General features: G+C 31.1%; 1 protein-coding gene across 2 annotated transcripts; it reads right to left on the bottom strand.

The window, feature by feature from the left end:
• Positions 1-5,609: 5,609 nt before the first annotated feature.
• Opa1 (Opa1 mitochondrial dynamin like GTPase) lies at positions 5,610-17,885 on the bottom strand. 2 transcript variants are annotated; one of them, XM_088187972.1, is made up of 22 exons: positions 17,765-17,885; positions 17,471-17,577; positions 14,457-14,592; positions 14,283-14,390; positions 13,986-14,027; positions 13,246-13,338; positions 13,029-13,180; positions 10,746-11,044; positions 10,546-10,675; positions 10,385-10,483; positions 10,190-10,321; positions 9,973-10,118; positions 9,335-9,496; positions 9,000-9,187; positions 8,864-8,927; positions 8,674-8,805; positions 8,426-8,614; positions 7,800-8,027; positions 7,649-7,730; positions 7,003-7,096; positions 6,830-6,940; positions 5,610-6,757 (listed from the first exon to the last, which is right to left on the bottom strand). In XM_088187972.1, exons 2-22 carry the CDS (start codon positions 17,558-17,560, stop codon positions 6,693-6,695), a joined length of 2,742 nt encoding a protein of 913 aa, XP_088044098.1. In that variant the 5' UTR covers positions 17,561-17,577; positions 17,765-17,885; the 3' UTR covers positions 5,610-6,692. The 2 variants fall into 2 exon arrangements, with proteins under 2 accessions (XP_088044098.1, XP_088044099.1); XM_088187973.1 differs by lacking the exon at positions 13,986-14,027.
• Between the last annotated feature and the right edge of the window lie 1,110 nt (positions 17,886-18,995).

The following is an 18,995-nucleotide window of genomic DNA, read 5'->3' on the forward strand; positions in this document are numbered from 1 at the left end:
GAAAATCTAGAAAAAACAGTCTCAAATCTATTCGAATTGGAGTTCCGCTATTACTTTTCTTATCTTATCTTGTCTTTCATCGGTAAACTTATCAGTTTTCATGCTTCGGTTATATAACTGTGTATTACTTATTTTTAATAGCAATAAAATACTATTTAAAAACAGCAAAAGTTAAATAACCTTATCGCTTTCTGAGTATACGGTTTTTGCTTGAATACTATTTTTTATTTGATAGACAAATGTTTAATGATTATTAAATATATTATTAAAAAGTCTTAAATGAAAAATGGATAATATAACAACATTGTAGAAATATGGTAGTCAAAGTATTAAGAATAGCTAAAAAAACTTTTATTAGGTCAAATATAAAATACAAACTGTGACAACTCAACTCTCAGGGAAAAACCAAGTACAGACATGCGTCGCATTTATAGTTTGTCTGCATTTCGATATTATACAATGTTTTAAAAATATGATAGCTATTCTTACTGAAAATACTATGGACTTTTGATATGAGAGTATTGGTCAAAGTATATTCAAACCGAATTTTTTCAATAGGAGAGCACAAAAAAACAATTATCACTTCTCAGAAGTCAAAAATCTACGTCAAAAGCAATAAAATCGTGTCGGCGCCGTTGCAGTGGGAACGCTCGGTAACGAGCGTTCCCACTGCAACGGCGCTGACACGATTTTATTGCTTTTGACGTGGATTTTTGACTTCTGTGAAGTGATAATTGTTTTTTTGTGCTCTCCTATTGGACAAAATGCGGTTTAGATATACTTCATTCGATAACGTCCCTGCTTTTTTGTCGTGGCAATATTGTTATAACAATAACCATGTGACTCATTATCGAAATTAAAATTGCAGGAACGGATTTTCTCAAATATGCGTGCTGTGCGTTTAGACCTACATTATCAGAATCATTATCTAAATATCGATGTAGTACGTTGTATAAAATATGTTCATAAAAATGTTATTTTCTCTTGTAATGCCCATAAAAAAATTTGTGATTATTTTTTATGGGCATGGTGACAAATTTGGTAATTCTTCCCACAGTAGGAAAAGCAAGTGTATCGGGTTTTGGCAACGAAAATGTTAAGAGCCTCATCCTCGCCAAATTACTTACGTAATTTCTTAAATAATATTGAAAAGGTAATCATTGATTAGAATCTCATTATGATATCTTGTGGTTAAATTTCGAAATATCAACACGTGTTGTTGCAGCGCCTTTCCTCGAAATGTTATGCTGTCACTTCGAAGAATTCAATTCCTATCAATTGTTTAAAATTATACGCAAGTCTATAAGAAAACAACATTTTCTTATCTACTTAATTCCGAAACAACGATTTTTTTAGTTGTTACAAAAATATCAAAATGAACCGATTACAAGTTTACAGTACAATGCTGGGATTGGCAAACTTTCAAGCACAAAGTAATTTTAATTGACGGGTCATATGAATAAATATTATATAAACTAATATCTTACGAAAAGATAAAAGAGACAGTAACATAATAAAATACTAAATTAAGATTTAAATCTTAACTTCATCTTTAATATTCCTCTGACATTTCTATGCATAATTTACGTTTTGATTCACTGTGTATTAAAGTAAAAAAAAACGTATCTATAAAACGCAAATGAGCGATATGATAGAACAGCCTAACTTATTTTAAAAAATCATACTACTAAACTAATGATACAACTGTGAATAAATAATGGATAAAACACAATTAGTTAGGCTCAAAACTGAGAGTTAAGTACTAGCAACAACAAAATAACAAGGATAAAATATTATATAGTGACTATAAATGATGTACTGAGACCAAGAGTGAAATTTATTTTTATTTTTAATATAATACGTGACTCATTTTTTCCTGTTACGTTATGGACTGCCGCTATTGAATTTAATGCCGTCAATTTTGCAAAATTCGTTTCGGAACTCGCCAATGACTTGTTGTTTAAGTAATGCGGTGAATTGAAAAGCTAAACGCTAAAAAAACAAATATACGTATCGTGCGAAAAAACTGCGATTTATTTTTTATTTTTAAGAAGCATATTTTTTTTCAAAATAGTATATAGAAAGGTATTCGGAAAATGAAGATTTTAGGCTAATGGCAACGTCACAGAGTTTATCAAGCCTCAGTCGCAACAACCTTGTGCTAGCGGTGTCTGTTTAAAATGACCTTTTCATAAGTCGAAAGGAGAAACGACTGTTTGAAATTTATCGCCAGTTTCTTTGAGTCGTGAATATAAAGCAGAAAGAAGGTCATCCATTGACACATTATCTCTTTCAAACAATCGAAGAAAAGTGAAAAAAAAAACAAAAACTTTAATGTTCGAGTGTCAACGAATGCGCGATTTGATTTACTGCTGCAAAGGAACATGAGAGAGACTTTTATGATGTTTGAATCAATAAACACATTCTTATGCTCACTAAATGCATTGTGATATTGGACGTTTGTTTGTAAATGTATTTATACATACAGTTACTTATGCTATACATGATATTTGAAATTTAATTCAATATTTTTAATGCATGGTTATCCAGTTATAGTAAAGCGACTCATGGTAATCATATATTTTCTTCCATGCACACTTTTGTTAGCTACTATTATATTCTTTGTTCTGTGGTTACCATGCAGTTGTTTTCGCCGCTGTTTTTCATCGTTGAACTACATTGTGTTTAGATCTTAAATAAGTAAATTTATAAAATAAGTATAATACAGTAAACAATTACTATTTTATTAACTATAAATTTTAAAATGCTTGAAATTAATTTGAATTACTATAATTTTTTTAATTATTTGCGAAAGATAATTGATAGTAAATTAGTATTGGTGTATCCTATTTGTAGTACATCAGCTCATGTTTTAAATGTAATGTGTGGGAGGCATTGGGTGGCAAATTAGCTAGGGCCGGCTGTGCCTAAAAGAGATACCAAAAAAAATATTCCAACTCCTCGTAGCTATCGCCGATAACATCCGGCAAACTCGTTAATTGACACGGAACACTAAACTCAAACGATTTCAATCTAATATGTCACTAATATTTTTTCTCTAAAATTACTTGTTTTTTTAATTGATATTTGTGCAAAAAAATAGTCACGTTTACATATAGTTGTATAATGATATTAGCGAATATGCAGTCCTCTTAACATTCACCTCACCTGCAAAGCTAACTGAACTATTGATTCGAGCAGGACCAGGGTTGACGTGAAGAGGGAAGCGGCTACTTGGTTTAAGTTCGTACAAACCCTCGTGTGTTTAAAATTGGGGAGCATAAATATAAGTTATTTGTGTATTGTCGGAAGCAAGTCTCAAAGAGATAGTTGATAATTTGAAAACCGTGTATCCGATTTTATATATATTGATTTCCAGCCTGCGGGAAGTGTATTGCTCATTTACTTTTTGCTGCTACAACCACTTATTATTAGATTAGACTTCATTGGAATTTAAACAGATTGCAAATATAGTAACTGAACAGGTTTGGAACAGCCGTTAAATATTGAAAAAGTGAGAGATCTAGCAATTTCGCAACTAATTGTTTTAGATCCCAACATGTTCTTATTTAATATATTTTAATAACTCTTGCAGAAAGTCTCGAATATATGCTCTAATGCTTATATAATACTCCGTCTATTGTCACGCACGGTCTGCACTATAAATGATAAATGGATTCATAGCGCTCTTAATGCGTAAGAGGTTTTGTTCTTATGGTCTCTGCGCTAATTCAAATAAAAGTCTTACACTTACAGGTGGTCACTGTGACATATATAAGCATCTTGGGACAAAAGATCTTGGAAACTTGAATAAGTTTGCAGCTGAAAGAATAACTTGAGCTAATAATTACATCGCTAACACCGGATATTGCTCTATGCCTTCAATAAACATGCTGTTTAATAAGGCGAAAATTTAAAAAAGTTCCATAATAATATCATGAAATATTTTAATGAGCACAAAATAAATTAGTGTATTAAAATCTGTGGTAACCACTGGTTAGCGACCACTACCCTATAACACTCTAAAGCTGAAAATCGCTGAGCATTAATGGATTGTCGACACCTTCCCCTCTTAGTTTGATATTTTGCTTTGTTCTGTTTTTTATATTTTTAAATTTGCTAAGATGATTTTTTTTGTTTCATTGGCATCTATCGCAAATGAAGCTGTTATTGCAGTGTTTAATTATCTTGTTTTCAGATGCGTCTTTTCGTTCTCTTCATGAGTGATTAGGGGGGGGGGGAGCATTTGCATTTGATTTGTAATAAATAAATTACCGCTCTGCGAGAAATATTATTATATTTTTTTTATGTTATTTTACTAAAGAAGTTTGAGTTCATTTTTTATAAAAGTGTAAATAATACATTTGAAGCATAACTAATAATAAGTTGACATACATTTATTGTTTTAAATGTGCAACAATAATAGGATGACGAATTGTTCATATTAATGTTGAATAAAATCTAACCTAACCTAGCCATGAGTCAAGACGGTTTAAATCTAAAAGCATCTGACTTGCATTTGAACATAACGGAGTAACTGTATTGTTAATATAATTCCAATCAGAGCTGTGGAGCCAGTACATAAATTACTCACTTCACAACTGTTTTAATATTCGACTCATGCTCTTCAGGGTTGTGCAAATTAGTAAAGACAAACAGTTCAAAAATGGCACAAGGCATTTTAAAAACTTTTCACACTAATGCCACTTAATTGTATAATATTTTCTTTACAAATTTTCAATTGGTCTGGTCATTCTAATTTATTCAACTTTGCTGAACTTGCAATTGTGATAGATCATGTCTTATTAACCCTTTATTATTAACATCTGTAGATGCTATTAAGAAAATCGCCAGTATGCATTGGGAATGCCATGAACCTGAGTCTTAAAATTTGATTATTTTATATAGTAGTATAAAAATGGAACTATAAATATTAAATAATTAAAACACCAGCAATGCAAAAACTAACCTATACTTATTACTGTACATCAAATAGAGCACTCCAAAAACATGTTCAGTTCATTGCACCAAACATAATTTGACCTGTTTCTATAAACTTCAAAGTGGGTTCCGCTAGACGCTTTCTTAAAATGCTTCAAAGTCCAATCTTGATGTATTTTACCAACGATAAACATTCATTCTTTATAATAGTTCTCCGCAAAGTAGGAACTCTGAATTTGAATGTTTTGAAAATATTTCCAATTTATGAGGCATTTAGGTAGTTACAACATAAAGTTTAATATAGTAAAAATTGAATACACTGAAACCTGAAGAAAAGTGTTAAATACTTTTTTTTTATAATATTCCCTTTAATCTTATATTTTTATAGTGTAATAAAATAATACTTAAATTGTGTTATATTAGCAAATGTATTTCTATTGCATTTTGTCGTTAACTTATATGTTTATTTTACGATATCTTTATCAGCAGTCATATTCATCAAAAAATGGCCGATAATTTATAACACGAGCCAAAGATTTTTTAATAGCTTAAGTCTAAGATGTATTTTATTTAAATTATAAATTTTAATATTATCTGTAAATATTCTAGTCCATGCTCTGACAGAAATATATGACTTGAAAAAGGTTTGTTTAAATAATAATGACACATTTTAATAAAATCAATATTTTATTAATTAAAGACTACTTAATATAATATCAACATAACATTAAATATGTTACAATATTTGTATAATAAAAAAAATAGGTTAAACGCAACGTATTATTTACAATATACTGAAACTTTTTTGTTTAGATACATGTAGAGAAAATTGTATTATAAAAAAAAAACATAGAAGATGTCATTGAAAAATATTTCAGTATAAAAAAATATTAATAGAAGCAAGTATGATGAAGATTTATCTATTCCATCATTATTGATAAAGTTTGATTGACTCTTTCTCAATGTAAGTGAGAGTTAGAATTACAATGGACGTTGATTTATTACACTTGGTTCAATCAAACATGTATTCAAAACTTACAGTGATCTATGATTACTTAATTGGGTATCGAATTTTCTTTTAAGTAATAAATTGTTTCTGACAAGGTTTCAATTTAGCAAAAAATTATATATAATACATTAAATGAGCATAATTCTTAAGCTAACACATATATAACAGACATTACTTAAAAATACAAGCAAACAAAAAATAATCATGCTTTAACAAGGCATCTCACATAAATAAATTATTTAAAGATTAAGTTTAGCAACTAAAGTACTGAACATTTCGTTTAAAAATTATGACGTAGAACATATTCATTAATAGATACAAGATCACAGCACCGATTATTTTTAACATGTTTTCAAGCGACAAACGGACACTATACTAAAATTTCATCACCATAAATTTGCCATAATCTCCAATAACTCGTAAATATCGATTAATAAATCAGAAAAGTTTTTATATGAGTAAAAAATTGTTAAAGTTCAACTAAGAAATCCTAACATATAAACTGTAATGCTAATTCAAACTGTAATACAACTTTGCTATGATTTTTAACAGTTCAACATTAATTTAAATACCAAACCAAAGGATATATACAAATTTAGTTCTGAAGAAATATTAAAGAACCATCAAAATATAGTATTAGTTTTTAATATAAACATCCTTTTTAATGCTAGTGTGCAAATTTCGAATGAAAAATATAAAGTAACCTAAAAATGCATCAAATCCGTTCAATATCCGATCGGAATTACTTCTCTTTGTTGATCGCTAATATGAATTCTTCTAATTTTTCTTGTATCCTTCGTACACGTTCTGAAATAAATCAATATATATATAGTAGATATAGATCATTTCTTATAAATCACACATTTCTTTGTTACTCACTGAGATCTTCAGCTAATGTTACTCTACGGCCAGTCAGCAGTTGTCTCTTATGATCGCTGTCCTGAGAATATTCATCTAATACTTGCTTCAATTCTTTATCTAATCTCCGAGCTGAGGATATAAAATATTTATTTAATTAAACGATATCTTTGTATGCATTCATATGTATTTACCTTCTCTATTGATAATTTGTTGCCTCAAAGCGTTCGCAGTAACCATCATCATCTGCCTGATCCTCCAGAAGAGAATTACATCGTTGCAGTCCATCTGTAAATGTATATTATAATAATAACTCAAGTATATCAATAATAATGCTTCTAGATATAGGGTTACATATTAAAAACATATATAAACAATGAAAACCAAAAATTTCTATAACTGTTTGTCACCACTAAATAATGTATTGTACTTCTCAAAACAATATTTCGCTCGAAAAATAGTTCTACTTATACATTATCTACTGCGGTGACCGTAAAGCCACCACAATAGATGTTTATGGGAAAATGCTCATGCTTCATTGGAGGCGTAGTTTAATTATATGATCTAATTGGTATATATAAGCATTTTTTTCATTCGCCCAAGCTTCTCGATGAGAACGTTTAAGAGTGAACGTATCCGAGAGGCAGCAACATCAGCTCTTCAAAGACTTGTTGGTCTGCTACAATTTTTAATTAACCTAGACACTATCACCCAATCTACATCTGTATATTGATATACATAATTAAAACAAACTGGCCTTTTAAAATTTCTAAAAGTTTAATGTTGACAATACGACAGTCCATTTGTATTAGTTATCAACACATATTTTATGATACTCACGTGTTCAGAGTTTTGTTGAACGTGCAAGTAGTATCCCTTTCTGCAATCGTACGCTCTCGATAACGCTTGATTTAAGAAATGTCTATAAGCAAAATCGTAGATGTAACAAAATCAATAATATAATGATTAACAATGTATTAGTAATAATAACCTCTTATAAACTTGCTGCCACGTTTCACGAATGTAATCTGGATCCACGTCGACAGATTTGTTCTGTAGCGTTTTACGAACAGCCGCCACTTCTTCATAAGATAGGTTCGGTGGATGTCTATGCTGACTGTCGTATCTCGACATGTCATTCCTGAGGATGTCTTCTAATTGATATTGAACTGCTTTACGGCGATCGTTTTCATCGGTCGAATACTTCCAATAGAACCATCTAAAATGAAAAATATACGGTACTAAGACTCAAGTAGTTTATACATTTATTATTAATTTATTTAGCTAATTGTTTTTACAACAAAAAAATTTTAATCAAAATATGATATAAAAAAGAATAAGCTATAATTTATTTTCTGAATCCCGATTGTTGTTCACATTGAATGTTTTGAGAAATAATGAAATCCTTTAATCGTTTGATTACTATTTCTTCCATCACCTTTTCTACACAAGGTATGTTAATTGGTCTCATGTCTGCAACCTTTTCACTATTATTTATTTTATGTATAGATATAGTAGTAGTAATCTTTAAATTATCAGGTATTTCTCTTGCTTTATATAATAAATAATGTAATTTAGTTCCTAGTATTTCCGATGTTTATGAAAAATAAATAATACCTTTCTTTGAAAGACGGTCCCGTCATTTCGTGCAACATCCCCTCAGTGGTTTTCAAAGATTCGATTATGGAAGTTTCCAAGAATTTGACTGCCTCGTCCCAATGCGACTTGTTGCTCAACGCTCTGTCTTGAAGAGCATTTAACTGAAGGACTCGCACCATCTCGGATGCCTTCTCTTCCCATTTATGCCTGAAACACAAACACCACGATAACGCCATCGAACCATAAAGCAACTCAAGCAAACATACTTTCTCATTGCTTCGTCTACCACCGCTATCTTAAGCTTGTCAAATAGCTTATCGTGATTAGGCGAGCTTTGCGCCTTTTTCAAAAATTCTTCCAATTCCGATTGAAGTGTCTTCCAGCCGCATTCAATTGACCTATAAATATAAAGCAAATACAATATTCGTTTAACTGATATATAAAATAGAGTCATACATGATCGGTAGTCCTTCTTCGGCCCATTCTTTCAATTCAATGTCAACGGAAGTATTGAACGTGTCTGAAATTATATTATTCTTTAAGAAAAACTATCGCATAATGGTGATAGAATAGAACTTGAACGAATAATTACTGCTGTTCGGAGTCATGGCAGCTGGAAGGTAAATCTTTTCAAAGACGTGCGCTTTGCTCTCCGCCCACAGTTTGTCCAAGAGTTTCTTCTCCCATTCTTGGGGCGGTACAAGAGATAGATTGATGCTTTCGTCCAAGATGTCCGTGCGAGCTTTTTCGAACAGCTCGTCCCTGTCAAGCTCTCTTGTTCTGAAAGTGGTTAATTTGTTAAGATTAATAAGTAACTTTTTAAATCTGATACTTCTCTTTCATAAATTAAATTTACCGGTAGGTAAAATAATAATAAAAATACATTTATGTCATTTAAGCAGGCCTCATGTCTATATTATATCATACCTAGGATAATTGTTCTTCCATTCTGTTTCTAAATTGAACCGCATAGCTTTGAAGGCATCTGCTTGCTGTTCGACAGAAGATAAAACCATCTTCCAAAAGCAGTCAGCTACGGCCAGAGACAAGTTCCTTGTCGTCAGCTGACTTGACATAATGTGTCCATCTCTAAAATGAAAAAAAAACACATTTGTTTATAAATCTGTTTTGAAATACTTGAACACCACCGCAAGCAGTGAAAATACAGCAAAAAAAAAAACATTAATCGCTAGCAAATTTACAGTCTAATATATAAATAACACAAATCGAGAGTTGACCTTTTGTATAACAACTTTTTAATTGAATTCTTTTAAGTTAATTTGTAAGTTTTCTTTTCTTTTTCTAATATGTTCTTCGCTTAACATATTGAAAAAAAATAGTTTACTTGAATAATTTATCATGTATATCAAGCGTGTACGGTGAGATACATTCCCTTTCACTCGCTCGCGTGTTTAGTGACGAGTGAGTGAGAAGTGTGCGTGCGAAACGCATGTAACGCACGCCCTTATCTCTCACTCACTCCCATCACTTAACAAGCGAGCGAGCGAGATGGAATGTATCTCACAGTACCCGCCTGATTTGTATATAAGAAAAAGTTGGTTTACTTGAATAATTTCGAGTTACGGAAAAACTTTTCTTCGTATTCTTTAATGCTCTGAATCGAGTCATCTTTTTGTCCACGACCAGTTACGACTGCGAAGTACCCCAGAGCCTTCATTGGGAACAATTTCCCCGACAAAATCTTTCTTATCTGTAAAAATTATATCCATAATTAAATTTAATCAAAATTAAAAAATAAAACAGTAGGTTTTAAATACATACCCTGTTTGGATCGGTCAAGTTCTTCTCTGCCATATCCACTTTAGTCAGAACAAATATTGTCCGTTTACCAAACGGATCCATCTGCGATACAAGATCAGTAACGTTACTTCTTTCGGCGTCTACAGATCCATCCTAAAATCACACGAAAGATTAAAATAAAACAATAATATAATCAACCCTACAAATCGATCGTACTTGAATGCAAAGGATGATTGCATTTGGGTTGCTCATGTAATCCTTGCTGATGCGTTTGATGGATTCTCTGGTGTCTGAAGCCATATCGACAGTCTGAGTCTATAAAAATAGATTATTGTAATGATATTTAAAACTCAATGCCATTTATTTTAAATACTTACAGAAATAATGCCAGGCAGATCGACCAAAACCATTCTCTGCAATCCGGGTCCTTTTACGGACATTGAAATCACATCGTGAGATACAGTTCGACCGTTTCGAACACTGTTCCTCATTCGCAACTCAACATCTCTAAAATTAAAATAAGGTATTATTAATCTACTTCTATGTGTAGTATTTACGTCATTGAAATCGTAAGTACCTTCTCAAATCTGCTAAATCAGACTCTTTCGTCAGATCGAATTCTCTAGTCGAGTCGCGAAATTGAGCCACATGATACGGTCCCTCAGCCAGAGTAACTTTCACCGGAGCCCTGGTCATCATTTCGCCGGCTCCTCTAGGAAAGATGCGAGCCTGAGCTACCATCTCTAAAACGGACGTCTTTCCGGCACTCTGGTCGCCAACGACTACGACGCGAGGAAGCTGATCAGTACCTCCCCATCCGCTTCCATAGCTCGCCAATTCGTCCAACACTTCCGAGTACATCTCTATCAACGATTTCTGAAAAATAAAATATATTTGTGAGTAACACGTAGTTTTAAAATTAGCCCAACCGTATTCAAAGGAAGAGAGGAACATAACAACTAATATTTTTTTAAAGCATGTAGAATATGTAAAAAGATTGTGCGTGGAAAGTATACCAATAAAATGTTTGTAAAAAATATTACGAATAGTTGAGTATATTATTTTAATATTTCTATTCATATACGGTAAACCATAATATAGCGAAGTTTCTTATAGTGTTTGCGGCATTCTCTCCTAGTGTTCCCCTGTTTACAAACTAAATACAAGGTCATTTAATACATTAAAATGGTGAAAAAGTTTTATATGCTGATCTCGTTAAATTCACAAAATACAGTTGAAAGAACCTAACCTCAAATGTTGTATGAGTGCCAGGTCTCCCTATAATGTAGTATTCTTATAACAAAGTCCCAATTCCTAAGCTATAGGGGGGTTGACTGTATTATTTATATTTGTCTTATTTAAAAATAAAAAATAAGTACCTGTGTTTATCCGTCAATTTGACAGGTGCCGGTAAAGATAGTTATTTATTTAGTGTTAAAATAACTACAGACTAAAAAAATCAATTTTATTTAAGTTTGCGATGCATGTCTGACGATTTTTAAGACGTTCAAGATTTAGTTATTATAGTTACGGACTTATGAAAAAATAGGAGGTGAAAGAAGTGTATCTCAATTTATCGATTAGGCGAGGGCGAAATCACATAAAACCAATAGTAAAATAATAAATATTTTAGTAATGGTTCTAAACTTGTCTAAATTTATTTATTTATATATTCTGTTCATAGATGTCTACGCTTAAAAATATATTTTTTTAATTTACACATTATTCCTAAAAATACAACCTTATGGCTGGGCTTATTTGCATTTGAAATTTAGAACCCAAACTTAGGTTTTTAAACATCAAATTTAAAATAGTTTTTATATGCAAAATGATAAAATCAGTAAACGTTAAACTGTGGAAACGTTAAACAATATAAAATAAATTTATGTCTAGAATCACCAAATATACATATTTAAAAAATAAAAATGGTACAGATTATGATAAAATGATGATGAAATACTTTTACTTGTTTTTAAAACAGCAAATATCTGCTCTGTGACCTCTACAATAATTTATTTATTTTTCACACTTGGTTAATTTACACAGTGATATTCACACGACTGTTGAACTTTGATACCGTTGCCAGCGTATTTCGATCCCAGTTTCTCATGCATTATATCAATAACAATGACATACTTCAGAGACTCTCAACCGGTGGTATGCATAGGTCCAAGTGTTAACGGCAAACCTCATATTAGAGATTAATGAATACGTTCAAGGGCCGTAAGTAATAAAAAAGCAGGGAAGGCAGGTGGCATTTGCCCTCCTCAAATTTGGCCATAAAAATGCATGTCATTTAATTAAATGCTATGAATCTTAAAGAAATAGAAATATTGAATAAAACTGAAATGACATCCCTGATTCTAAACCAGAAAATCTAAAAAAAACAGTATCAAATCCATACCGAAAATATTTCAGTGAATCATATTGGAATATATTTTCACCGGTAGATATATGATATATTTTTACCAGTGAATATATAATTTATCTGACAGGTGCTAGTAAAATTATATGATTTCAACTTTTCCATAGATAGTAATTTTTTGGAATGCGATTCAGTTACATATATAACTGATTTAATTATTACACTAGTAAACACTGCCTTGAAACGAAATTTTTTTATCCGAGTTTTGAGCCTCTGGAAGTTTGAGAATCGATTTCTTTCAATTATTTTAGTTAATATAATATTAGTAACATCTTTGGCTAAAGCACTAAATGAATATGTTACGGTAAATATGTAGTTTAACGTGTGATTTTGTTATATGAAGTTGAAATAAAGAAAAGCATAAGTTTGTGCACACGGTATTCAATGCAATCAGAGCATTGCGTGAAAACTTTTTGGAAAAAAAAAACTATATACTTTTATCTTCTTCATTGCTGCACCATTTCTACCGCCACGCAACAGTAGAATCTGCTTCTTTAACTCTCTGTTATCGTTCTCGAGCCTATCTAATTCGCGTTGATAAGTCGTCTGCATTGTCATGATTTCTTCATACTGCGAATCTCTTATATCTGAAAAATTAACATTGATAATATGATTTACTATAAAGTACTAAAAACATTGGTACAATAATTACCCGATGATTCTTGTCGATTTTCGGTATTAGTATTGTTCTGTTGTTTCTTGCCCTCTTCTGCTTTGGCGTGACTTATGTGACTTTCCACAACATCTGAAATTAAAAATATAATACAACAATAGCTCAATTCACCAACACTATTGTTTAATTTAACACTAGATTTTCAGGAACCCGTCAAATTGACGGGTTTCTGATTTGTATCAGACAGTATTTTACGACTTTTTATATTTGAACAATGCAAATATATTAATATTATTTTAATTTTTGAAAATTTTTGTGGTTTAACAGGAGATTATTTTAAGAGATATGTGCATTAAAATAAATACTTTGTTCCATAAAACGAATTGTATGTGCATTTATGTAAGATAAATCTTCGGAAGAGTTACTCAACGGGTCTTCACCGTTCTGACCAGTGCTCGCACTAATCTGCCCAACAGTAATGCACAAACAATCCGTTTTATGGAACAATTATTTTACATATTGTTCGTTTAAATTGTCGTGATTAATATTTCGAATACTGATAAATAAAATAATTAAAAAACGTGCAGAATATTAGAAAATAGTATATACATATAATATATATTTCCAAACAAAATTAAAACTAATGTATCTTAATCATCCACATATATATATATATATAAAAATATTCATATATAATATTTATCGATATCCAAAATTATCCGACATTTCATTATAAATAAATGTTTATGGTATGTGGAGAGAAAAAATCATGTTTTTACCTGAATAAATTTTGGTAAGTAACTCAAGACCAACTTGCAAACCTGACGGAAAAAAGAAATACATTATATCGTACACTATAAACATAAAGTAAAATAGCAAGTTGTCTATAAACTATTGATAAATTACGGTAAATTTTCGACTTGCTGTATTCTCACTAACAAATATTTATAATGAAATTTGGAAATATTTGTATATATTATTGTACTCTAATATTTAAAGCATAAATAAAGCATTTAAAAATAAAGAGAAAAAATAATTCAGCATTAGCACAGATTGAAAATGAAAGCAATTCTTACTTTCTAAATTTTTAGCTTCAGCGGCTTCGATAGCGTTCTCCCACCGTTCTTCTAGCCACCCTCTCAATTGCGAATATTTCTGTTGACTTAACGCCGCTATTCGAGGATCTGTTGAATATTCGTAAATATATATGCACAAAATACAACCATAAAATAAACATAATAAATTTATACCTATCACTATACTATCTTTCACGTTATCTCTTAAAGTTATCATGTTTCCTGTGAAAGTTTTCCATTTTTCTGTGTCAGGCAAAACATCATTAACCCAACTAAAATCTGGTAGACTTTCTTCCCACTCTGCATATTTCTGAAATAAATTCGAAAGATGTTTTTAAATACCAAGTATCATGTATTAATCACATTTAATAGTTTCCCAAAGCAGGTTTATGTAATAAATAAGCAAAATAAACCACTAAAATTCATCAATGGCTATATACAGGAGAAGCAGCTGAGGACACTAAAGATCTTTTCTATGAAGAACTCAATAAAATGTGTACCTAAGCATGACTCAGTTCAGGGAGACCAATGCTAAAATCGATACAGAATGCTTTCAAAGAAGTAGCTGAACAACAGTCTACACGAAACCACAAGTAAAAATGGGGAATGCTTATGCCGCTGCTAATAACCTTGTCATTAGTAGCATTTGGTTTCCACAGAAAGATAGACCAAAGAAAAATAGATCATATACTAATATTGAAGAGCGACAGCAATACAGGATGTTAAAGTATATAGAAGTGTCATATCACAGGAGTAAATAGGACAAGGCAAACAAATGGCAAATTGATATGCTAATGCAAAACAAAGCAAGGTACGAGAATCAGAGGGTAGAGTACGCTCTCGATAAGGATTCCATTTTATGAATGTATTATATACAGATATATAAGAGGGAGAAGCGATATAGGCGCTTATGCTTATTGGAGTAGAATCGCTTTCTCTTTTAAGAACATTCGTTGATTCGTCATCGCTGTTTTAATTTTTGAAGTGCAGTGTGACACGGAACGTTCTTGATCTTCTTTTCTATGATTTATTTTAAAAAGAAAGGCAACGATTATTATGAAAATTAAATTTATTGTATTATTGCGTTTCGATTAGGTTAATTATTTATGGTTTATTTAATATTTTAAAAATATTGTCTAAACTCAGAATAGGAAAACCACTTTCCGCACAATCCAAGGAAATAAATTATATTGTCTACCAACTGATAAAGGACTCTTTATAATATCATAAATGTATGTTAAGTAAACATGTATATTTTTTAAATAATATAGTGTTTTGAACCACAATGTACACGCATACAACTACAGACCGGAGTCCTTATTGCGAGTGTACTCTAATTGAGAATAAATTGAGTCACCTGGAGACAATATCTCCCAATGAGAGTAACAAATACTAAAATCATGCACCATCGAGAGCACCAAAGACCTCGGAGAAAACAAAATATATACAATGACAAATGCAGACTAATAGTTAGACGAAAGACCAAAGCGAAAGCGCAGAATACCAAATATCTGTGCTGAAACAAAAAACGTTTAAGGGGACGACTTAAAAAAAGATGGAATGATTGCCTTAACGATGAACTACACCAGTGGTGTTCAGCCGTAATGGTTTACTGAGCCAAAACCAAAAATAAAAATACACTGTGGGCTGCACATATTTAATTAAACAAAACATAACGTTAATAATAAAGTAATATATTAATGTGAATATTTTTTCAATTTTCTCATTTAACCCTTTCTACGCTTTGTCTGGCCGGCCATACAAAATGAGCGCATTAACGCGCTTCACTTTGTACTTAGTTTACTAGTTAATATCAATGTAAATGTTTTACCACATAGTAACATCTCTTAACCCTTAAAGAGCTGAATTATTTTTATAAAAAGTCACGTAATTAGACAATTATACACTAAAAGATAAATTTAAATATTTAATTACGCTTTTTTTATATGTTTTATATTTAATTTAATTTACCTTTAATTTAATTTTTACTGTATAATTGCCTAATTACGTGACTTTTAACGAAAATTAATTCAGCACTTGAAAAATCTATATTTTATAGATTAAATTATGATTTTTTATATCCATTAAATTTCCTTATATGTATATTTTTATATATAAATCCACATCAAAAGCAATAAAAGTATGCCGTCGCCATCACAGTGGAAACGCTTTTCTAGCGTACATATTAAGACTTCTTAAAACAATATTACAACTTACAGTAAGTGAGAATCGAATGAAGCATACCTAAATCGAATTTTGCTTAATAGAAGAGCGCAAAAACAATTATCCCTTCTCAGAAGTCAAAAGTAAAGAAAGTAATAAAAATGACAGTATGGTACTTTCCGACACTAAAAGGCAGACGGTTAACGGAAGCCCATCTCCATAGAGGATCTAAATCACTCTGCAGAGATAAGTAGTCGGCAACAGATCGAATGCATTTATACAAATTTAAATCATCTGCGTACAGAAGAAAACTTGAATTTGTAACTGCTGTATTTATGTCATTAATAAATATAAAGAGCAGAAAGGCCAGGTTGGACCCTTGAGGAACCACCGAAGGGGTGAAATATTCTTTTGACAATCGACTGCCATAGGTTACAAACTGTCTACGATCGCTCAAATAACTCGAGAATAACAGTAAAATCATCCGAGCAACTGAGATTCGGCAATTTTTTAATAATAACCCATGACAAACGTTGTCGAAAGCATTTTCAAAATCTGTATATACAATGTCTACTGCATCGAGAGATTTTGTCACCAATTGTTAAGAGCCAATTAAACGTCCCAATAGAAAAGATCATGGGAATATCAACAGACTAGTCTATGTATGAATATTGGAGTGTCAGGTCTATTATAAGGATGTAAAGCAAGTTAATTTGGCATATTTTTCGATATTAAAGAAAGAGAATCCATCTAACACGAAAAAGTATTCAATCCCGTAGATCCCGGTTGAGTGTCAATATGTATTTCTATAATTTATAAACGCTGCATAGAAAATATATAAGAGTTAACAATGAGGAATTCTCAGAAATAACATTAGTTTAGAATGCAGATAGCAGGTGTCCTATTTCATCACATTTATCAGATAAAAAAAGAAAGTTATTGTCTCATGAGCTAATGGAAGCCAATTTTTAGCAACGAAAAATGTATTAACATACCACACATTTAATAATAAATAACACTATTACCTTTTTTAGAGTGACTCCTCCGCCGACGGCACCACCGAGCACCCAATATCTTAATTTCAAAGCATTTCGGAACACTCTTGCTAATATCATGATGCGTTACAATCAACCTGTAAAAAACCAATAAACATTCCATAATTAAGTCACCGGTTGCTAAAATAGTACTAAAAACATTCGTTGTTTATATAAAGGAGAGTAACGCCGCCAAAGCAACATAACCAACAAATGTAAGGTAGGTATGAAGCGACGGCGGAACGCCCCTACGCGTATTGATGGCGATTTAAAAGAGATGGTGACCTAAGTCGGGATTCGACGGTGCTGGTTGGAGCGTTGATGGTCGCTTTGCTACTGAAAGCGGCGATAGCGCTCGATTAATCGTATTTGGTATCACGCAGCCTTCAGACATTACCTAACTGTCACTTTTCCCCGACAGGGGAAGTCGACTTCCCCGACGGGGAAAATATGTCAGAATATGATTTTGTTTTATTTTACTGGTAATTTATAAGCGCGCCAGTATCCTAAATTACTTAAATAGTTTTACTAGTATTTTAATTAAAAAAATAATAATTTAAATTTTTAAAAGTACTATGTTAAACTTTATATTGTAAATATTAATAATACAAATTAACCCTTTGGCTACAGCTGGTATTTTTGCATTATTCTCTCCCTTTTTTATTGAATAAAAATGATGAGGTTTTCGTCCCCCTTATAAAAAACTGCGTATACAAATTTATTTATTAAAATTTAAAATGCTATATTTTCAAAGTTTTCAAATTTATTTATTCAAAATAAGCTATCAAAATAAGAAATATCTTTTTCTTTATTTTTCATTTATTTGACTCCATACATTTTTTGATTCCCTGTACTTATGGCTCAATTTAGAACGTTTTATTCCTTAAATATAATTTCAAGTAGCAGAATAGGTGAAAATCTATCAACGAGAAATCAGGTAAATATGTAGATGCGGCAAAATTTCATGAATTGAATAATTAAATTTGCTAATAGTGATTATACAATCGAGCGTTGTCGTACAGTATATTTTGTCTATATTTATTTATTTACCCTTTGGCCGCTTTAAAGTATTTCCAAACAACATCCGTACGCGGCGCTGTTTTTATTAAAATAAGAAATGAGTTTTTTATACATGAAGTTATCCTATTACTTCATCAAATATAATGAAGATGTCAATTTATATCTAAAAAAATATTCATAAAAGTTAGAATATGTATCGAACATTTAGTTTAAATTGTAAAAAACGTTCTGCCATTAGTGATGGGCAAATAATTTTGAACGGGACAGAAAAAACAGGAAATTTTGCGCACTTTTAGAATTTATAAGTCAAATTGTGCTAGAGGTTAATAAATAACAATTAGTTTAGTAAAGATCAGAAAACGATAATTCAACGTATTTAAACATAATAAAAGCTTTTATAAAATTATTTGACTGTCAAAAACCAGCATTTATTTGAAATTAATGTATAAAATAAAATTAAGTATTGCAAATTTTATATCTAAAAATGTGTCGATCT

This window comes from Plectrocnemia conspersa, unplaced genomic scaffold (genome assembly GCF_051122295.1).
Source record: "Plectrocnemia conspersa isolate PC_06_02 unplaced genomic scaffold, ASM5112229v1 ptg000006l, whole genome shotgun sequence".
Taxonomy (NCBI): Eukaryota; Metazoa; Arthropoda; class Insecta; order Trichoptera; family Polycentropodidae; genus Plectrocnemia; species Plectrocnemia conspersa.